Source organism: Tachysurus vachellii, chromosome 20 (assembly GCF_030014155.1).
Source record: "Tachysurus vachellii isolate PV-2020 chromosome 20, HZAU_Pvac_v1, whole genome shotgun sequence".
Taxonomy (NCBI): domain Eukaryota; kingdom Metazoa; phylum Chordata; class Actinopteri; order Siluriformes; family Bagridae; genus Tachysurus; species Tachysurus vachellii.
In genome coordinates this window covers 12,502,514-12,516,584 of record NC_083479.1, presented here as the reverse complement: position 1 = coordinate 12,516,584, position 14,071 = coordinate 12,502,514, and the positions used below count along the sequence as shown (strand labels likewise).

Sequence of the window (14,071 nt, the reverse complement as noted above, 5' to 3'; positions counted from 1 at the left end):
GAAGTCAGCGCACGAGCTCCACGACTTACAGCTTTTCTCATGCCAGCTCCCTGCTCATTGTGCCAGCATGTGATCTTGTTTTTATTATTATTATTATTATTATTATTATTTAATTTTTTGTATGATTCTGAATCACAGAACTCCACTTTCAGCTTAATTGTTATCATTATCATTACAAGACATTGTTTACAATCCCCAAGTGGAGCATCTTTTCGGATATTTACTGCCTTCTCGCGCAGTCCATTGTTATTTTGAGTAAAGACTCATGATTAAAGCCCTGAGGAACTCAGGAACGACTTCCGGAAAGATATAACAAACAAACAAAAAACAAAGAAGTAAAAATGGAGAAGGAAAAGAATGCAGACTAGCTAAGCGAGCGATAAAGATGAGTGATTATGCTGATCAGACTGTTCAACAACTGAGAACGCTGAGTGTGCAACAGGACATCATGTGTTGTAGAACACGTGAACGACTGGTTTAGAATGACCTCATCATCATCACGTCTCGAGTGCACAAAGCTGTGAAACTTACTGATAACCTGGCAAAATTTTTAAAGGGCTGAACTTACTCTTTGATCCCAGTGACATTTCCGACAGCCTACAAGAAAAAAGCCTACGTGAAAAGCTCTGACTAAGCCCATGTGTGGCGAACAAGCTGTTGCGTAAAGCTCCTCTTCTGTTTTTTTCTTTCTTTTTTTTTTAACGCACGCAGCATTTCAGTCTTGTTATCTGAGCTGTTTTTCTTCTACTTCGCATTAACAGGAAATCATTTTTTATAAATTGTTAGAATTTTTGCTTATCTGCAGTGTTGCAATATTGTACTACATAGCCTGTTTCCACAACCACTGAACAATGGCTGTTGCATGCAGTGTTCTACATTTATACTAAAATTGAAGTCCACAAATTAATTATTTAATAATATTATTTTTTAAAGTAAGGTTATTATATTAAATAAGGTTATTGTCTTTTAAATAACTTGATATAGTAAAATTGAATTATAGTCTTGTTGTCGAGCCATGCAACACAATTCAGAAATAAAATATAAAAATAATCTCGAATAAAAATAATATAATTTTTTTTAAATCTCGGACGAAATATTTATTAATGTTTATTAAGAAATAAGGTTTTATTGACATTAGTTAATTATTTTATAATATTTTAATATTATAAAATAATAATAATATAATATCACTTTTAGTGTCTCACTTCTACTACTGTAGTTGAGTGAGTTCATGTTACCTGTTAACGTTTAATCAGTGTATTTCACAACTCACCACTGATTGGGTGGAAGACTACAGTTAGCCAATCAGAAACTCCTGCCGTTTTTTTTGGCTTGGGCTCCTATAAATCAGGGCGAATGGCTAGATGGAATTTCTCTAGTGACGAGAGCGCGCGAGAGGAAGAGCTTCGACCTGTTTCTATTAGGTAGGCTTTGAGACCATAAGTTATATAATAAAAAATAAATATTTCTATAAGCTGCCCATAGAAAATTGAATTTTATTTTAAGCATGGACATGCTACTGATAGAGTAACACTTTTGTATCTGTTATTGGTTCTAGTTCTGATATAATGTAAAAAAAAAACCTAGAAAATATATACTCGATTTAAGAAGCTACTATTTCTAATGTAGATAAGTCCATTTTAATTGTTTTAGTGGTTATGTTTGTAATGATAGTAAAGATATGATCACATTTATATCACTTGGGTATAAATATACTATATACAGCTATATACAGCTAGACCATAATGAAACTTTGGGGGGAAAAAAGGAAGTTTAACTTTCAATTCCTTATAAAAATTTTCCTACAGCCATAATGTTTCTGAAAATGAAAGTTGACTACAAGGCTATTTTATCAGGGAAAGAAATATATGATCACTTTATTTTGTTGTAAATGTCACTTGTCAATTTCCCAAAACTTATCAACTTCTGTGCCATCAGTTTTATAAATGACTGTCAATTCTCTCTTTCACTTACAGACCTGAGCTGGTGTGTGTGCATCTACCTCTTGTAGTCCACTCTCTTGTTCACTATGGCTCCTACACTGTCCACGGCGTTTGCTCGCCGGTGGTGGATGGCAGTGACGGCCATCATTGAGAACCTGCTTTTCTCTGCTGTACTGCTTGGCTGGGGCTCTCTTCTCATTATGCTCAAATCTGAAGGCTTCTATGCTTATCTATGCACAGAACATAGTAAGAAACTCAAATTCATTATTCAGACCAAGCTTGCATGTAACATGATTTGTTAAGTTCATAATATGTTGGTAGTGAAAATTTTGTCATGCTTTAGATCCTGTAGTCCTTGTTTGGCTTATATTGTGCTTTAAACTAGCAAATGAAGATATAAACTATATCTTCTATCTACTATCTTGCATTTAAAAGGCGTGGGATGTATTGTGCTACAATAGTGCTAAAAGCCATTTATCAGCTCAACAGCTGTAAACAAGCCATAAAAGCCCTTTGTGCTCTCCTTCCCTGTGGATGAAGAATGGGTTCATCCCCCACAAGCCAGTCCACTGGAGAGTCTTAATCAGTAAATCGTCTCTGTGTTTACAATGCTTTATAGAGCTTTTGGGTCAAGAAGTTGACCGCTGAGATTCAGTTACCTAACCAGATCAGCCACAATTTGAGGAGGCAAATCCTTTAAAATGTATAAAGTCTTAAATAACAACTTAACTCTTTGTAGATAGTTGTTTTTCAACTTCTAAAAACATTGTGTATTACATTATCAGAGTTATCGCTCTGTCTTGACTGATTAATTGACTTAAGCATTGACCTGGTGGCTCTGCAGGGTCTAAAGATTGCACCTGAACACATCATCTTCCTTGAGTTTTCTTTGGTTTCCTTGAATTTGAATTTGAATCAATGAGAAACTAGAACCTGATAAATTACAAAAGTCATGCTAATGTAGACTAAAGAGCACAAAAGAAGATGCCTATGAATGGAAACTGTAGGAGACTTACTATTTGGGAGTGTTCTTGCTACAGGCACAGTGAACTGACAAACATTATCTCTATTAGTAGAAGCTTTAAAACATTTGGCAGACTTTAAAGAACAGTTTTATACTGCCTAGTTTCTACTGATTTAAGACACTGTATTGGGACAAAATGCCTATATGGAATGTCATAGACATATTTAGAGCTTTAATCAATCTATATTAGCTACAGCTTTGATCAATTTGTAGTAGCTACTGTAACTTGAAGATAAATAATCAGCATCACATTTTATCAAGTATTTATCAGATGAATTATATAAAAAAGATGATATTCAGCCATAGAAGCATTAAAAGATACAAATTTCATGCTTTTGGACATGATGAAACTTGTGACCAAGCATTTGTGTAACCAGATGGTCTAATAAAAATTTTCTTGGCATTACAGTATGATAAAAGCTCTCAAATGGTGCCAAAGTTCCAGTGTTGCACATAGTATACAACTTCCTCAGCAAAAACTTTAGAGCGATACAAGCCTTTGCCCTCATCTTGAGTATATCTGAGTGCAAAGTGGCCTCATGTACCATCTGTTCCTGATTTTATCAGATCTGGCTAAGTGTATCGGCTGTAAATAAGAAAGTACACTAGCGGTTTTCGTTTTAGTTCCCTTGTCTTATTTTTGGGAACTGGTAACTGATTTACCAATTACCAAATTTGGAGAATTTAGAGTTAATCTTAAAATTGAATCTTTAGAACATGTGCCTTAATTTTAATTTTCATGTAGGAAAAAGTATTATTGATGTTTTTTGAAGCATCACACAAGACCGTTTGCTAACCCTTTGTTTTGGATTTGCTGCATGTAGCTAAACTCTGCAAAAAGGAAAATACTAGGTTTAAAGTCTGTTATTTTATGGATATTAGTGTAAGATTAGATCGTTTGAGTTTAGTGAATTACTAAAAAATTGGAAAATATGATCCTGTGATGAACTTAAAAAACGGATGCTTACCATCAGGAGAGTGTGTGGTATCTTGACACACAAGGAATGTAGCTATTACTACACTATGACGAGTTCTAAACAATTTATGACACCTAACTGGGTTCCAACACAGTAATGCAGATCAATAAAGTGGTTAAGACAGAGGGTGATGTTTGCCCAAATGTGCTGCTCAGTCACTTGGGCAGTGCACATTTAACATTTAAATGCACCTGGGAATTCCACAGGATGGTTGAAGCATGACTTACTTCTCAAAATCAGTTTTTTGGGTTTTATTAGTGTATTATTATCTATATATCTTGCTAGGATAAATAACAGGATTTTCATGATCAAAGAAATTAATTTGTATCTGGCCTATTGCAAATGTTTTACTGGTTCAAAAGGCTTTGACCTCAGTTACTAATTTTTATATTATACTCATTTTATATTTTATAAATCTTCTCAGATGTCTATCACCTCAAGAATAGTTCGGATACGCGGTAGAAAATGAATGAATGAATGAATGTCTATCACTGTCACTTTTTAGGTCATGATTGCAAACCCCACTTCCAAATGAGCCCACCAGCATTAATATTAAGGCACAGGGGATAATATACAGTAAGAACAGCTTGCAGTTTTGTGTAGCCAGAAGAAAGATAGGTAAAGTGGTGTTCTCTTGACTTTAGTGCTAGTCCTAATAGCTAACACGTTTTTCAGTGTCAGCGACCTCTAAGGCCTTCTGCTGAATGAAGTAAAAAGGAGTAGTTCCAGTTACAGGCGGTTTGATTACGTAAGAGGCTCAGAGTGCAACAATAACCTCTTCCAGCAGTGTACAATAAAAGAACAGCAAATTGCTGCTTTCCTCCTGCCTATCGCAGTCTTATCTAAGTCTTTTACTGAAATCTCCATGCTAATCAGCACTTTACAGCTGGCACAAGGTCATATGGTAATGCTGAACAGTAAAGTTCTGCTCTTATTGTATACTTAAGTATTTGTCACATAATATAACTTAATTAGTTTTCATTACAGTGATGGCCTTAGGGATACAATAAACTCAGATTGGACAGTCATAAATGCTAATGTCCTACAACAAATTAGATTTTATAGCTAATAAATTATAGATCATAAGTGTGTAATATACAGTACAAAATGAGCATAACATGCTCTCTTGTTGCATTCAAGCTGAGTCTTTGCAGTTCAGAATGAGCTATGTTGCTAATTCCTAACCCTGCTGTGCATATATTAGGTAAAGAATGTGTATTTTTCCAAGAACAGCTGTGCAGTTCCTAGAGCAGCACGTGAGGCTGTGTGATGGAACAGCTACTAGTTATAAACAACTAAATCTTATCTTACTTTAGACCTTTGTTTCACCCATATGACACATGTGCGCCATTAATTCCATCTGTGGAGAAGGAATCTGTTTCTCTTCTTTCTCTTCTGTAGTCTTCTTACATTTGCTTTCAAACAGCACAAACCATCAGCTTATTATAAAGATGTTTTGTGCTGTTGTGATTATAGCTGCTGAAATTGGCATTTAGTGGAAATATGTTTCCTGAATATCAAAAACATGAAAAGCAATTAAAATGGACAGCAGAAAACATCTTTTAAAGAACTAATAATGGTTTGGTAATTGTCCATTTAAAAATCCTTTTAGAAATGGTCAAATGCGATCTGTTTGACTTATTTGCAATAGTTAAAGAGATTTCCTGTTAATGTAGATGTGTAATGTACATAAAGATGTAACTGTTAAATACAGCTCTTGAAACACTGCATATTTATAATAATATTTATAATAATAATAATAATAATAATAATAATAATAATAATAATAATAAAAAGAGGTTCTCAAAAATGTTCTAGGAAACACTAAACTGGTAAACGACTCTATGGTATAGTTGAGTTATCAGCAGGAACCATACCATGTTCCTTGTCACAGTATCACCCACTGTATTTCTGATGTAGTCTATTGCTATAGAGATTAGCTTGAATGCTAGAGCCTTCATGGCATTGAAATGAATTTGCTTATCCTGTGTTTGTTCCTATTTCTTTTCAAGGTAACGGTTCTACTTTTAACACCTCTACGAAAGTGGTCACTCCACCAGCAGATGTTGGGTATGACTATCTGTATGACGACTTCCCACATGATGATGGGGTAGAGATAGTTCCTCTGAAGCCAGTGGATGGGCCTCTACATTTGAATGGCTGGCTGATCTGTAAAGAACAGGATGAGATGCTAAACCTTGCCTTCACTGTGGGCTCTTTCCTCCTCAGTGCCATCGCTCTTCCTCTCGGCATTGTCATGGACAAATACGGACCACGCAAACTCCGTCTGACTGGCAGGTTAGACCCATGGATCTGTCTTTGATTTTGGTCTTAAGGCTGTAAATGATCTTCTTCTGACTGTCATCTTCTTATTTCAGTGCCTGCTTTGGCTTATCCTGCCTGCTAATCGCCTATGGAGCAAGCAACCCTAATGGTATAATTATTGCTAATCTGTCCAATATCATCAGAACATTAATTAGAAATGTTGCTATTAACTGAATAGCAGTTCAGTTAATTGATGCAGTTGTTAACTGAAAAAGGTGCAGTTAACTGAAAAAGGCTGTTTGTTTTTGTTCCAGAACTTTCCGTACTCATCTTTATTGCGTTGATTTTTAACGGCTTTGGAGGAATGTGCATGACCTTCACTTCCCTCACAGTAAGTATGGGTTACTCTCATGATTTTTGTTCTGTTGTGCTGTTCATTCAATTCTTTTATATTATATTTCTCCTATGTTGCACACTCCCTTTAGGCCCCTTATGTCATTGTTTTCTGCCCTGTTTCTCCTCTCTGGCCACTTGGATATGTACTCAAGCTTCCCTTTCATGAAGCCATTAACATTTTGTCTCTTAACATAAAATAGGATGTTACCAGAGGCTCTGCGGTGATGAATGGAGGGACAAAAGAATGAGAGACTTTGTTTTTCTGTTTTCTAGCAACAAATCCCCTCCCCCTGTCTTTCTCTCTCTCTATTAGTGTACAGTAGGTTAATTATTAGGCCCATCTCCCGTTCTTACTTCTCTTTCGCGTTACTGTTGACTGGGATTTGCTGAGGCGTGAGATGTCCTGTGTTAATTCCTGATTGAGCAGTAGAGCCCTGACCTGGCAACAACAGCCCGAGGTCATCACCAGCTCCAGGAATGCTTGTGCAGTTGTGCAACCTTAATGGCTTCTTGAACATTAGGAGCATTTTTCCATTGCCAAGCAACATATTCTGTTTGGGAGGGTCACTTTCATGATTGCAGAGGACAGCAATACTGAAAAGAAAGTATTCAGGGCACCAAATTACTGAAACCTGTGCAATGTTTATGTACTAGCATTATCAACCTGCTGCTGCTAGACTCATGTAGAACATATACAGATGTTGAGCTGATATTTAGATAAATTCATCTCAGCACACAAATGCCAACATAGTTTAATAGCTGTCCTGTGTAACTATTTGCTGGGTAATGCAGTGATGCGTAGCAATATACTCATAGCTGGTGTAACAGTAATCGTTAATGTTGAGTTCTGAAACTTATTAGCATGTCTGATCACTTGAATGGGTTTAATCTATACCTCAATAGCCCAAAATCATGTAAGCTTATAAGTAATGGTAGCACTGATTTAATGAGTTCTCCCAAAGAACAGCTACATAAAAGCTACATAGCTCTAAAAACAGCAAAAGCAATAGTAATCTAATGTATTTGACCAGTGAGAGCTCAACAGTGTTATGATACAAGGTGTTGCGATATGGCCTTGATGCCCGATGATGCCTGAGATAGGCACAGGCTCCCCGTGACCCGAGGTAGTTCGGATAAGCGGTAGAAAATGAGTGAGTGAGTGAGAGTGTTGCGATATGACCAGGAAAACGTCTACTTGTCAAAAACCAATTTCATTCTTTAATTCATCTGTATCTTTTTACAATTCTTTCTGTATACACTAATTCACTATTTTCTATATAAGCTTTATTCTAGTAATTGATTGTAAACAGACAATCAGACATTCACATATCATGCGTGTTTGAAGTCATATTTTGGTGTTACTAGGTATTTTCAATCAGCCTAGCTCCATTATTGATTTTCTGTTACATTTTCCAGCATTTTCCTATTATGGATAAATATCACAATATCATGAAATCACTAGAGTCTGATTGAAGATTGATCAATTAAAGAAACAAGAGAGAAGCAAGACAGAATGAAGTGGGAAGAGATAGAAATGTAACCAAGCACATACTGTTTCTCTGACTTTCAAACAAGTTTCCAATTAGTCGAGCAGTTTACACAGCCCAGAGCTGTTCTGAGATCAGTTTACCTTGATACCTACTACAGAGGGCCACACGGTGCTAGTGTTATGAATATTAGGGGCAGCAAGAAGAATTAAAACTTTCACTGAATAGATAAAATAAATAGTGTGTTTTCTTTTTTTTTTTCTTTTTTGTCCTTTCAGCTACCCAACATGTTTGGAGACCTACGTTCCACCTTTATTTCACTCATGATCGGCTCCTATGCATCATCAGCTGTCACTTTTCCTGGAGTTAAGGTGTGAACACATTACAATCAAATGCCAATCATGCATAAAATTGAAGATAATAATGATATGTAGTTAATATTGGGATTTCTGCACAGTGTTCCAATCAAATGCATGCTCATTATACTGAGAAATATAAAGTAGAAAAGAGCAAAGGACAAACAGAAATAACAGATGTCAGATAAAAGGTCAAGATTTCAATGTACTATATTTTCTATGCCGCCATGCAGGTAATCTATGACCTGGGAGTGAACTTCATCACTATCCTGGTAGTGTGGTCAGTGTGTGCTGGCCTCGTCTTCCTCAACTGTTTCATAAACTGGCCTCTTGAAGCCTTCCCTGGCCCTGAAGACATGGACTACACGTAAGACATAGAACATTAGCATGCACATATTTGTGTTAAGCATATTAGCATAATGCTTCTTAACGGTAGTAAAATTGAGATACAAATTATTACTTGTGATTGTATTGCTATAATCTGTATTTGAATAGTGTTTTTCCGTATATTAAAAGAAAATGCAGAATTGTGGTGTGTTACTGTAAAATTAAAAAAATTATACATTGCACAACCTTGTTTCTAACCTGTGATTTCCTGGTTTTTTCTTCAGTGTGAAAATCAAGTTTAGCTGGTTGGGGTTTGACCACAAGATCACTGGAAAGGAATTTTATAAGCAGGTGACAACAGTGGGCAAACGATTAAGCACAAACAACTCTCCCGCCCAGAAGGAACTGACCAACAGTGAAGGTCACAAACTCTGCCTTTCAACCATGGACCTAGAGGTGCAGTGTGAGCCTAAAGACGAATGTAAGACTCCATGTGCTTCGTTTCATTAGCTATATGCATAACCCCTTGCAGAATCTGTTACATGGTGTAGTCAAGGTAGAAGAAATTAATTTTACACAGTGGGATATTGTCTAAAATAATATGGAACGATATAATTTATATTCCATATGTAATTGTGGTGACTAAAATGTGTTGTTGTTCTTGGTTGCAGCTCAGTCCTTCATGAAGAGCATATTAAGCCCTCTGTTCCTGCTCAGTCTAGTTACAATGTGTGTCACTCAGCTGCGTCTGATCTTCTACATGGGAGCCATGAACAGCATATTGGAGTCTATGAGTAATGGAGACCTTGATACAGGTACATAAGGAAGAAATGGAGAGATTGTTACAGTTTTTTCCCCGTGTATGAATTATTAAAGATGATGACAGTGGGCCATTGTTTTCATGGTAATTAGTATTGCAATATTATTTCCTAATTCCTCCAATGGCAATGACTTATTTTTTTCTGTTCCACTTCCTTTTAAATTCATCATGCTTCTTGGACTGTTTCTGAAGTTGAAAGAATGGAGTTGGGTATGAAATTGGTGGTTGTATATAGGGATGGGTGAAATGGTATAGAGATTGTGACATTACAATATATCAATTTTATGATGGTGTCAGTGGTCTCATCAGTACTTCCAACAACATATTGTACTGTATTGTGGTGTTGTATTTTTTCCATATCACCCACCCCTATTTCTAAGCTAGCCTAGGGAATTCAGCCACTTTCCCAACCCAGCAATTAACCTTTACCTGTGCAGGTCTCTACTGGACAAAAAGACTACTTTATTCTTAGCTGTCCTGCTTTTCATGACCTTGGAAACTAAACTCATTAATGCTTACCTTGCCTCATTCATTAACCACAGTAGATACTGACTGACCTCTGATTATTTATTATATACACTGATACATTTTCCTCTTCCTCTGTACTCACAGTTAGTTTGTACACCTCTATTTTTGGTGTGATGCAACTGCTGTGCCTCTTGACCACTCCAGTCATTGGTCAGATCATGGACTGGAAGCTGAAGGAATGCGATGATGAGACTGACATGAAGGATGCCATTAAGTGAGTGTGCATCATACATCAATAGTATTAATGTATAACATGCATAGTAATAAATTATATTAATACATAACATATTTTATGTCAGCTTTTGTATATAGTAAAACATTGCTATAACGTGCTAATGGAAAATCTGTGATCTGTGTATGTAGGCTCATGATTTCTTTAAATACATACTTCAATCGACTTGTCTGTGATGTGTTAAATGGAAGCATGTACCTGACTTATATGTTTTTAGATGGTATGTAATGGTCTCAATAATCTTCTAACAGATCAAAATATATATATTTTTTTACTTTATTTCTCAGAGATCAGCCACAGCCCAAGAGAAGGGACAGAAAAATCCAAAAGATAACTAATGCCATACGAGCTTTTGCTTTAACTAACATCATGCTTGTCGGTTTTGGCATCACCTGTCTTATCCCTATCCTCCAGCTGCAGGTAAGTGAATGCAAACATTTCTGTTCTCAGAAGTAAAAAAACTTTACTTCGATGACTTGCCCAAATATGAACCCAGTCATGAATGAGAGGCAGGAGGATGTAAGCATGAGCTTAACATTCGTTAAAGATTATTATTAATCTTTATTTCATATTATCCAAACACGCAGACAGTAATGTGAAGGAAAAAAAAAACACAAGTAGAGGACAGCTTTCAATGTAGAGAAGACAGAGCCAAAACCCAGAAAGCAATCAAGAAATAGTGCTTAGAGTTCTTGTTTGAAAAGTTGGCATATCCTCACAAAAAACTGTTGCTTAAAGGAGTGGTTTAAATATAGAGATTTGATTAGGAATAAACAGGAAACATTGAGAGCATTGTAAAGTTGGGGTTTAAGTCAGATTAGGATAAAAACTCTCACCAAAAGCAGCATAAAAATAGATATGTAATATTATCAGGTTATCTACACTTTTCCTATATCTATTAAGCCATTCTCCAACAAATTAGTATCACATTCTTGATTCTTTCATTTCTGTATTTTGTCTCCTCCTAGAGGACAAAGTGACCAAATGCTTTACAAATAATAGTATTATTATTAATTATAGGACGTGAAATGAATTTTTAATTGGTGTGAAAATGACCAGTTAATAAAAATTTAACAGACCGCAAGAATCATAAAGAGTGCAAAAGGCCAACAATTCCCAGAAGACAGGTTATGGGTATCTTAACTGATGCAATCTTTAATATTTGATGATCCATTTTTGTCATAATTGTGGCCCTTATGATAAAGTAATTAAAAAAATTTGTAGGGACTATGAACTGTATGGCATTAACATGTGCCAAATTCATCCAATTGATTCATCCAATTCATCCAAAGAACTGATGATTGCACACAGTGTTTTTGTGACAATGTGAATGTATGTTTGTTCCGAAAATACATAACAGTTTGCAGAGTTAATGTCATTACTCATAGGATTATGCAATAAAATGTAAAGATGTGATCATTAACACCCTAATTAACATAGAAAGATTAGGTGATTTAATCTCTAATCTTAGCCAATATTCTCTCCCACCAGATGCTCTCTTTTGTTCTGCATACCATTGTCAGAGGTTTTATCCACTCAGCTGTTGGAGGACTTTATGCTGCTGTGTAAGTTTGCTGCTTTTAATCCAAGCTTTTTAGAGTGTTCTGCCAGTGTAGCACTCCAGTTAGTAATGTAATAACTAACCATTCTTATGGATGTATATTTATGTGTTTACAGCTACCCATCTTCTCAGTTCGGAACCCTGACAGGGATGCAGTCTCTTATTAGTGCCCTTTTTGCTCTGCTCCAGCAACCTCTTTTTATGGCCATGATGGGACCACTTGAAGGAAATCCACTCTGGGTAAGAACACACTGTTTAACAGAGTAAGAGTAGGAATCTGAGTGTTTGTAGTGGTGACATCTCAGATCTCTACTCATATAAGCTGAATATCACATAGTGTGTAATAAAAGTGGTGGTGGAGAATTTGCTGAACCTCTTCTACTTTCTCTCTGCTGCGCCCTAGGTGGATGTGGGTCTCTTTGTCCTCAGCATGCTTGGGTTCCTGTTGCCCCTCTACCTACTATGTTTTCGGAAAAACCTTCACAAAAAGAGAAAAGAGAAAGAAAATGATGCCAAGATCTACATCAAAATCAATGGCAGTGACAAGACTGAGGCTTTTGTCTAGACCAACACCAGACCCAGTATCTGGAGCAATGATATTCAGAGACAGAGAATGTGTGTCATTTTTATTATGACATACACATTCACATACGCTCATGCACACACCTCCTGCTTAAAGGTTCAGTGAACTAATAATGCTGTCTTGGAAACTGATGTATCATCGATATGAATGACCGTTTGATGTAAAGAAGAAGTGAAATTAGTGAAAAGTTGTGTTCAACTGTATATTTTTCTATCTTTCCTAGATTTCTAACTCTTTTCACTGTCTTATGTGTGGAGAAAAAAACATTTGCACATTCATGTTTTGCTGCCTAACTCTTGGTGCCTTACCAGTGTGCTGTGCAAGAAAACAGCAATGAGATTGGTAATGAGAATTTTGCTATTGAGAATTTTGTATTTGTATGGGTTATTAAGGATGCATTAAACAAGCTGGCCCATATGAGTTGGCTGAATGAATTATAAATAGTAGTACCTACTGTGCCTCTTCCATTACGAGCCTTATTCAGGAATTCAATAACAGCAAAGAACAATCAAGAAGTACATCCTGAGCTCAATAAGTGGCTTCTATCTGTGTGGATGAATGGACTTAAAAATCCTGGCCTGTGTCACTCCCTAGAGGCACAAGTAGGAAATGCCAGGCTGCAAACATCTCACAGAGGCACTATTTGTAACAAACCCACATATTTCTGCCTGGTTATGGAGATTATGGAAAATCTACTGGTCTTAACTACCTTATTTATTTGCAATAAAGCATGTCATCAAATCCATAATGACATATTGGTCTACATTAAAAAATGTAAATCTGAGAAGCATACACCAGGCACATAGTTGCTCATACATCTTTGGTTGTAGATACTTAAGTAAAATCTCACTAATGCCTTATGCATATAGTCTGTATATGCATATACATTCACACATTAGTTACTGTAAGTACATAAAGGCAGCTTTAGTCAGAGTTTGTGAGTGGAGTGAATGTTGGCTACTTTGGGAACTACAGCACTTTTATTTTATATACAGTATAATCTTTCAAATCCTCACTTTCCCTACATCTGATCCTTCAGAATGGTTGAAACTCATCAATGGTTTATCTCATTGACTAGTTATTTATTGTCCCACAGGGGCACATATTAATGTGTCATTTAATAGTATGCATTAACCTTAGAGCACAAACATACCAGAGATGCTTATGCTATTTAAAATGTGATAAAAGTGCAATGTTGAAATGCTCTGAACTGTATTTATTTGCTTTATTTCTTAATTATAAGCATTATATACAAGGAACACTCTTCAACCTAGTTTGATAACCAGCTGGCAAACTATTTTCTGTTATATTTTACTTTGTTATTTGAGTTATTACTGAAGAATAACGTTAAATAAATTAGCTTTACTCATTGTTCATTTTGTCTTTACTTCATTTAATGAAATTGTTTGTAAATGGCAGATAACAATAAACGTGTCTAGACTTAAGAACAAATAGGTTTTTAGACATTGAGATATAATCATTCTGTCAAAATGATATCTAAATGTGGATAATTGACTGTATGGAGGTATGGAGCATTATATTTGAGTTATGTTTAATGTATTTTAAAACATA

At 35.9% G+C, this 14,071-nt stretch overlaps 1 protein-coding gene across 1 annotated transcript; it reads left to right on the top strand.

Moving 5' to 3' along the window:
• The first annotated feature begins 1,366 nt into the window (after window positions 1–1,366).
• On the top strand, window positions 1,367–13,704 carry slc43a2b (solute carrier family 43 member 2b). Its single transcript, XM_060895531.1, has 14 exons — window positions 1,367–1,424; window positions 1,977–2,189; window positions 5,957–6,242; window positions 6,323–6,378; window positions 6,524–6,600; window positions 8,371–8,463; window positions 8,682–8,815; window positions 9,060–9,256; window positions 9,447–9,590; window positions 10,208–10,337; window positions 10,643–10,775; window positions 11,847–11,920; window positions 12,033–12,156; window positions 12,320–13,704. Exons 2-14 carry the CDS (start codon window positions 2,030–2,032, stop codon window positions 12,479–12,481), a joined length of 1,770 nt encoding a protein of 589 aa, XP_060751514.1. The 5' UTR covers window positions 1,367–1,424; window positions 1,977–2,029; the 3' UTR covers window positions 12,482–13,704.
• The last annotated feature ends 367 nt before the right edge of the window (window positions 13,705–14,071 follow it).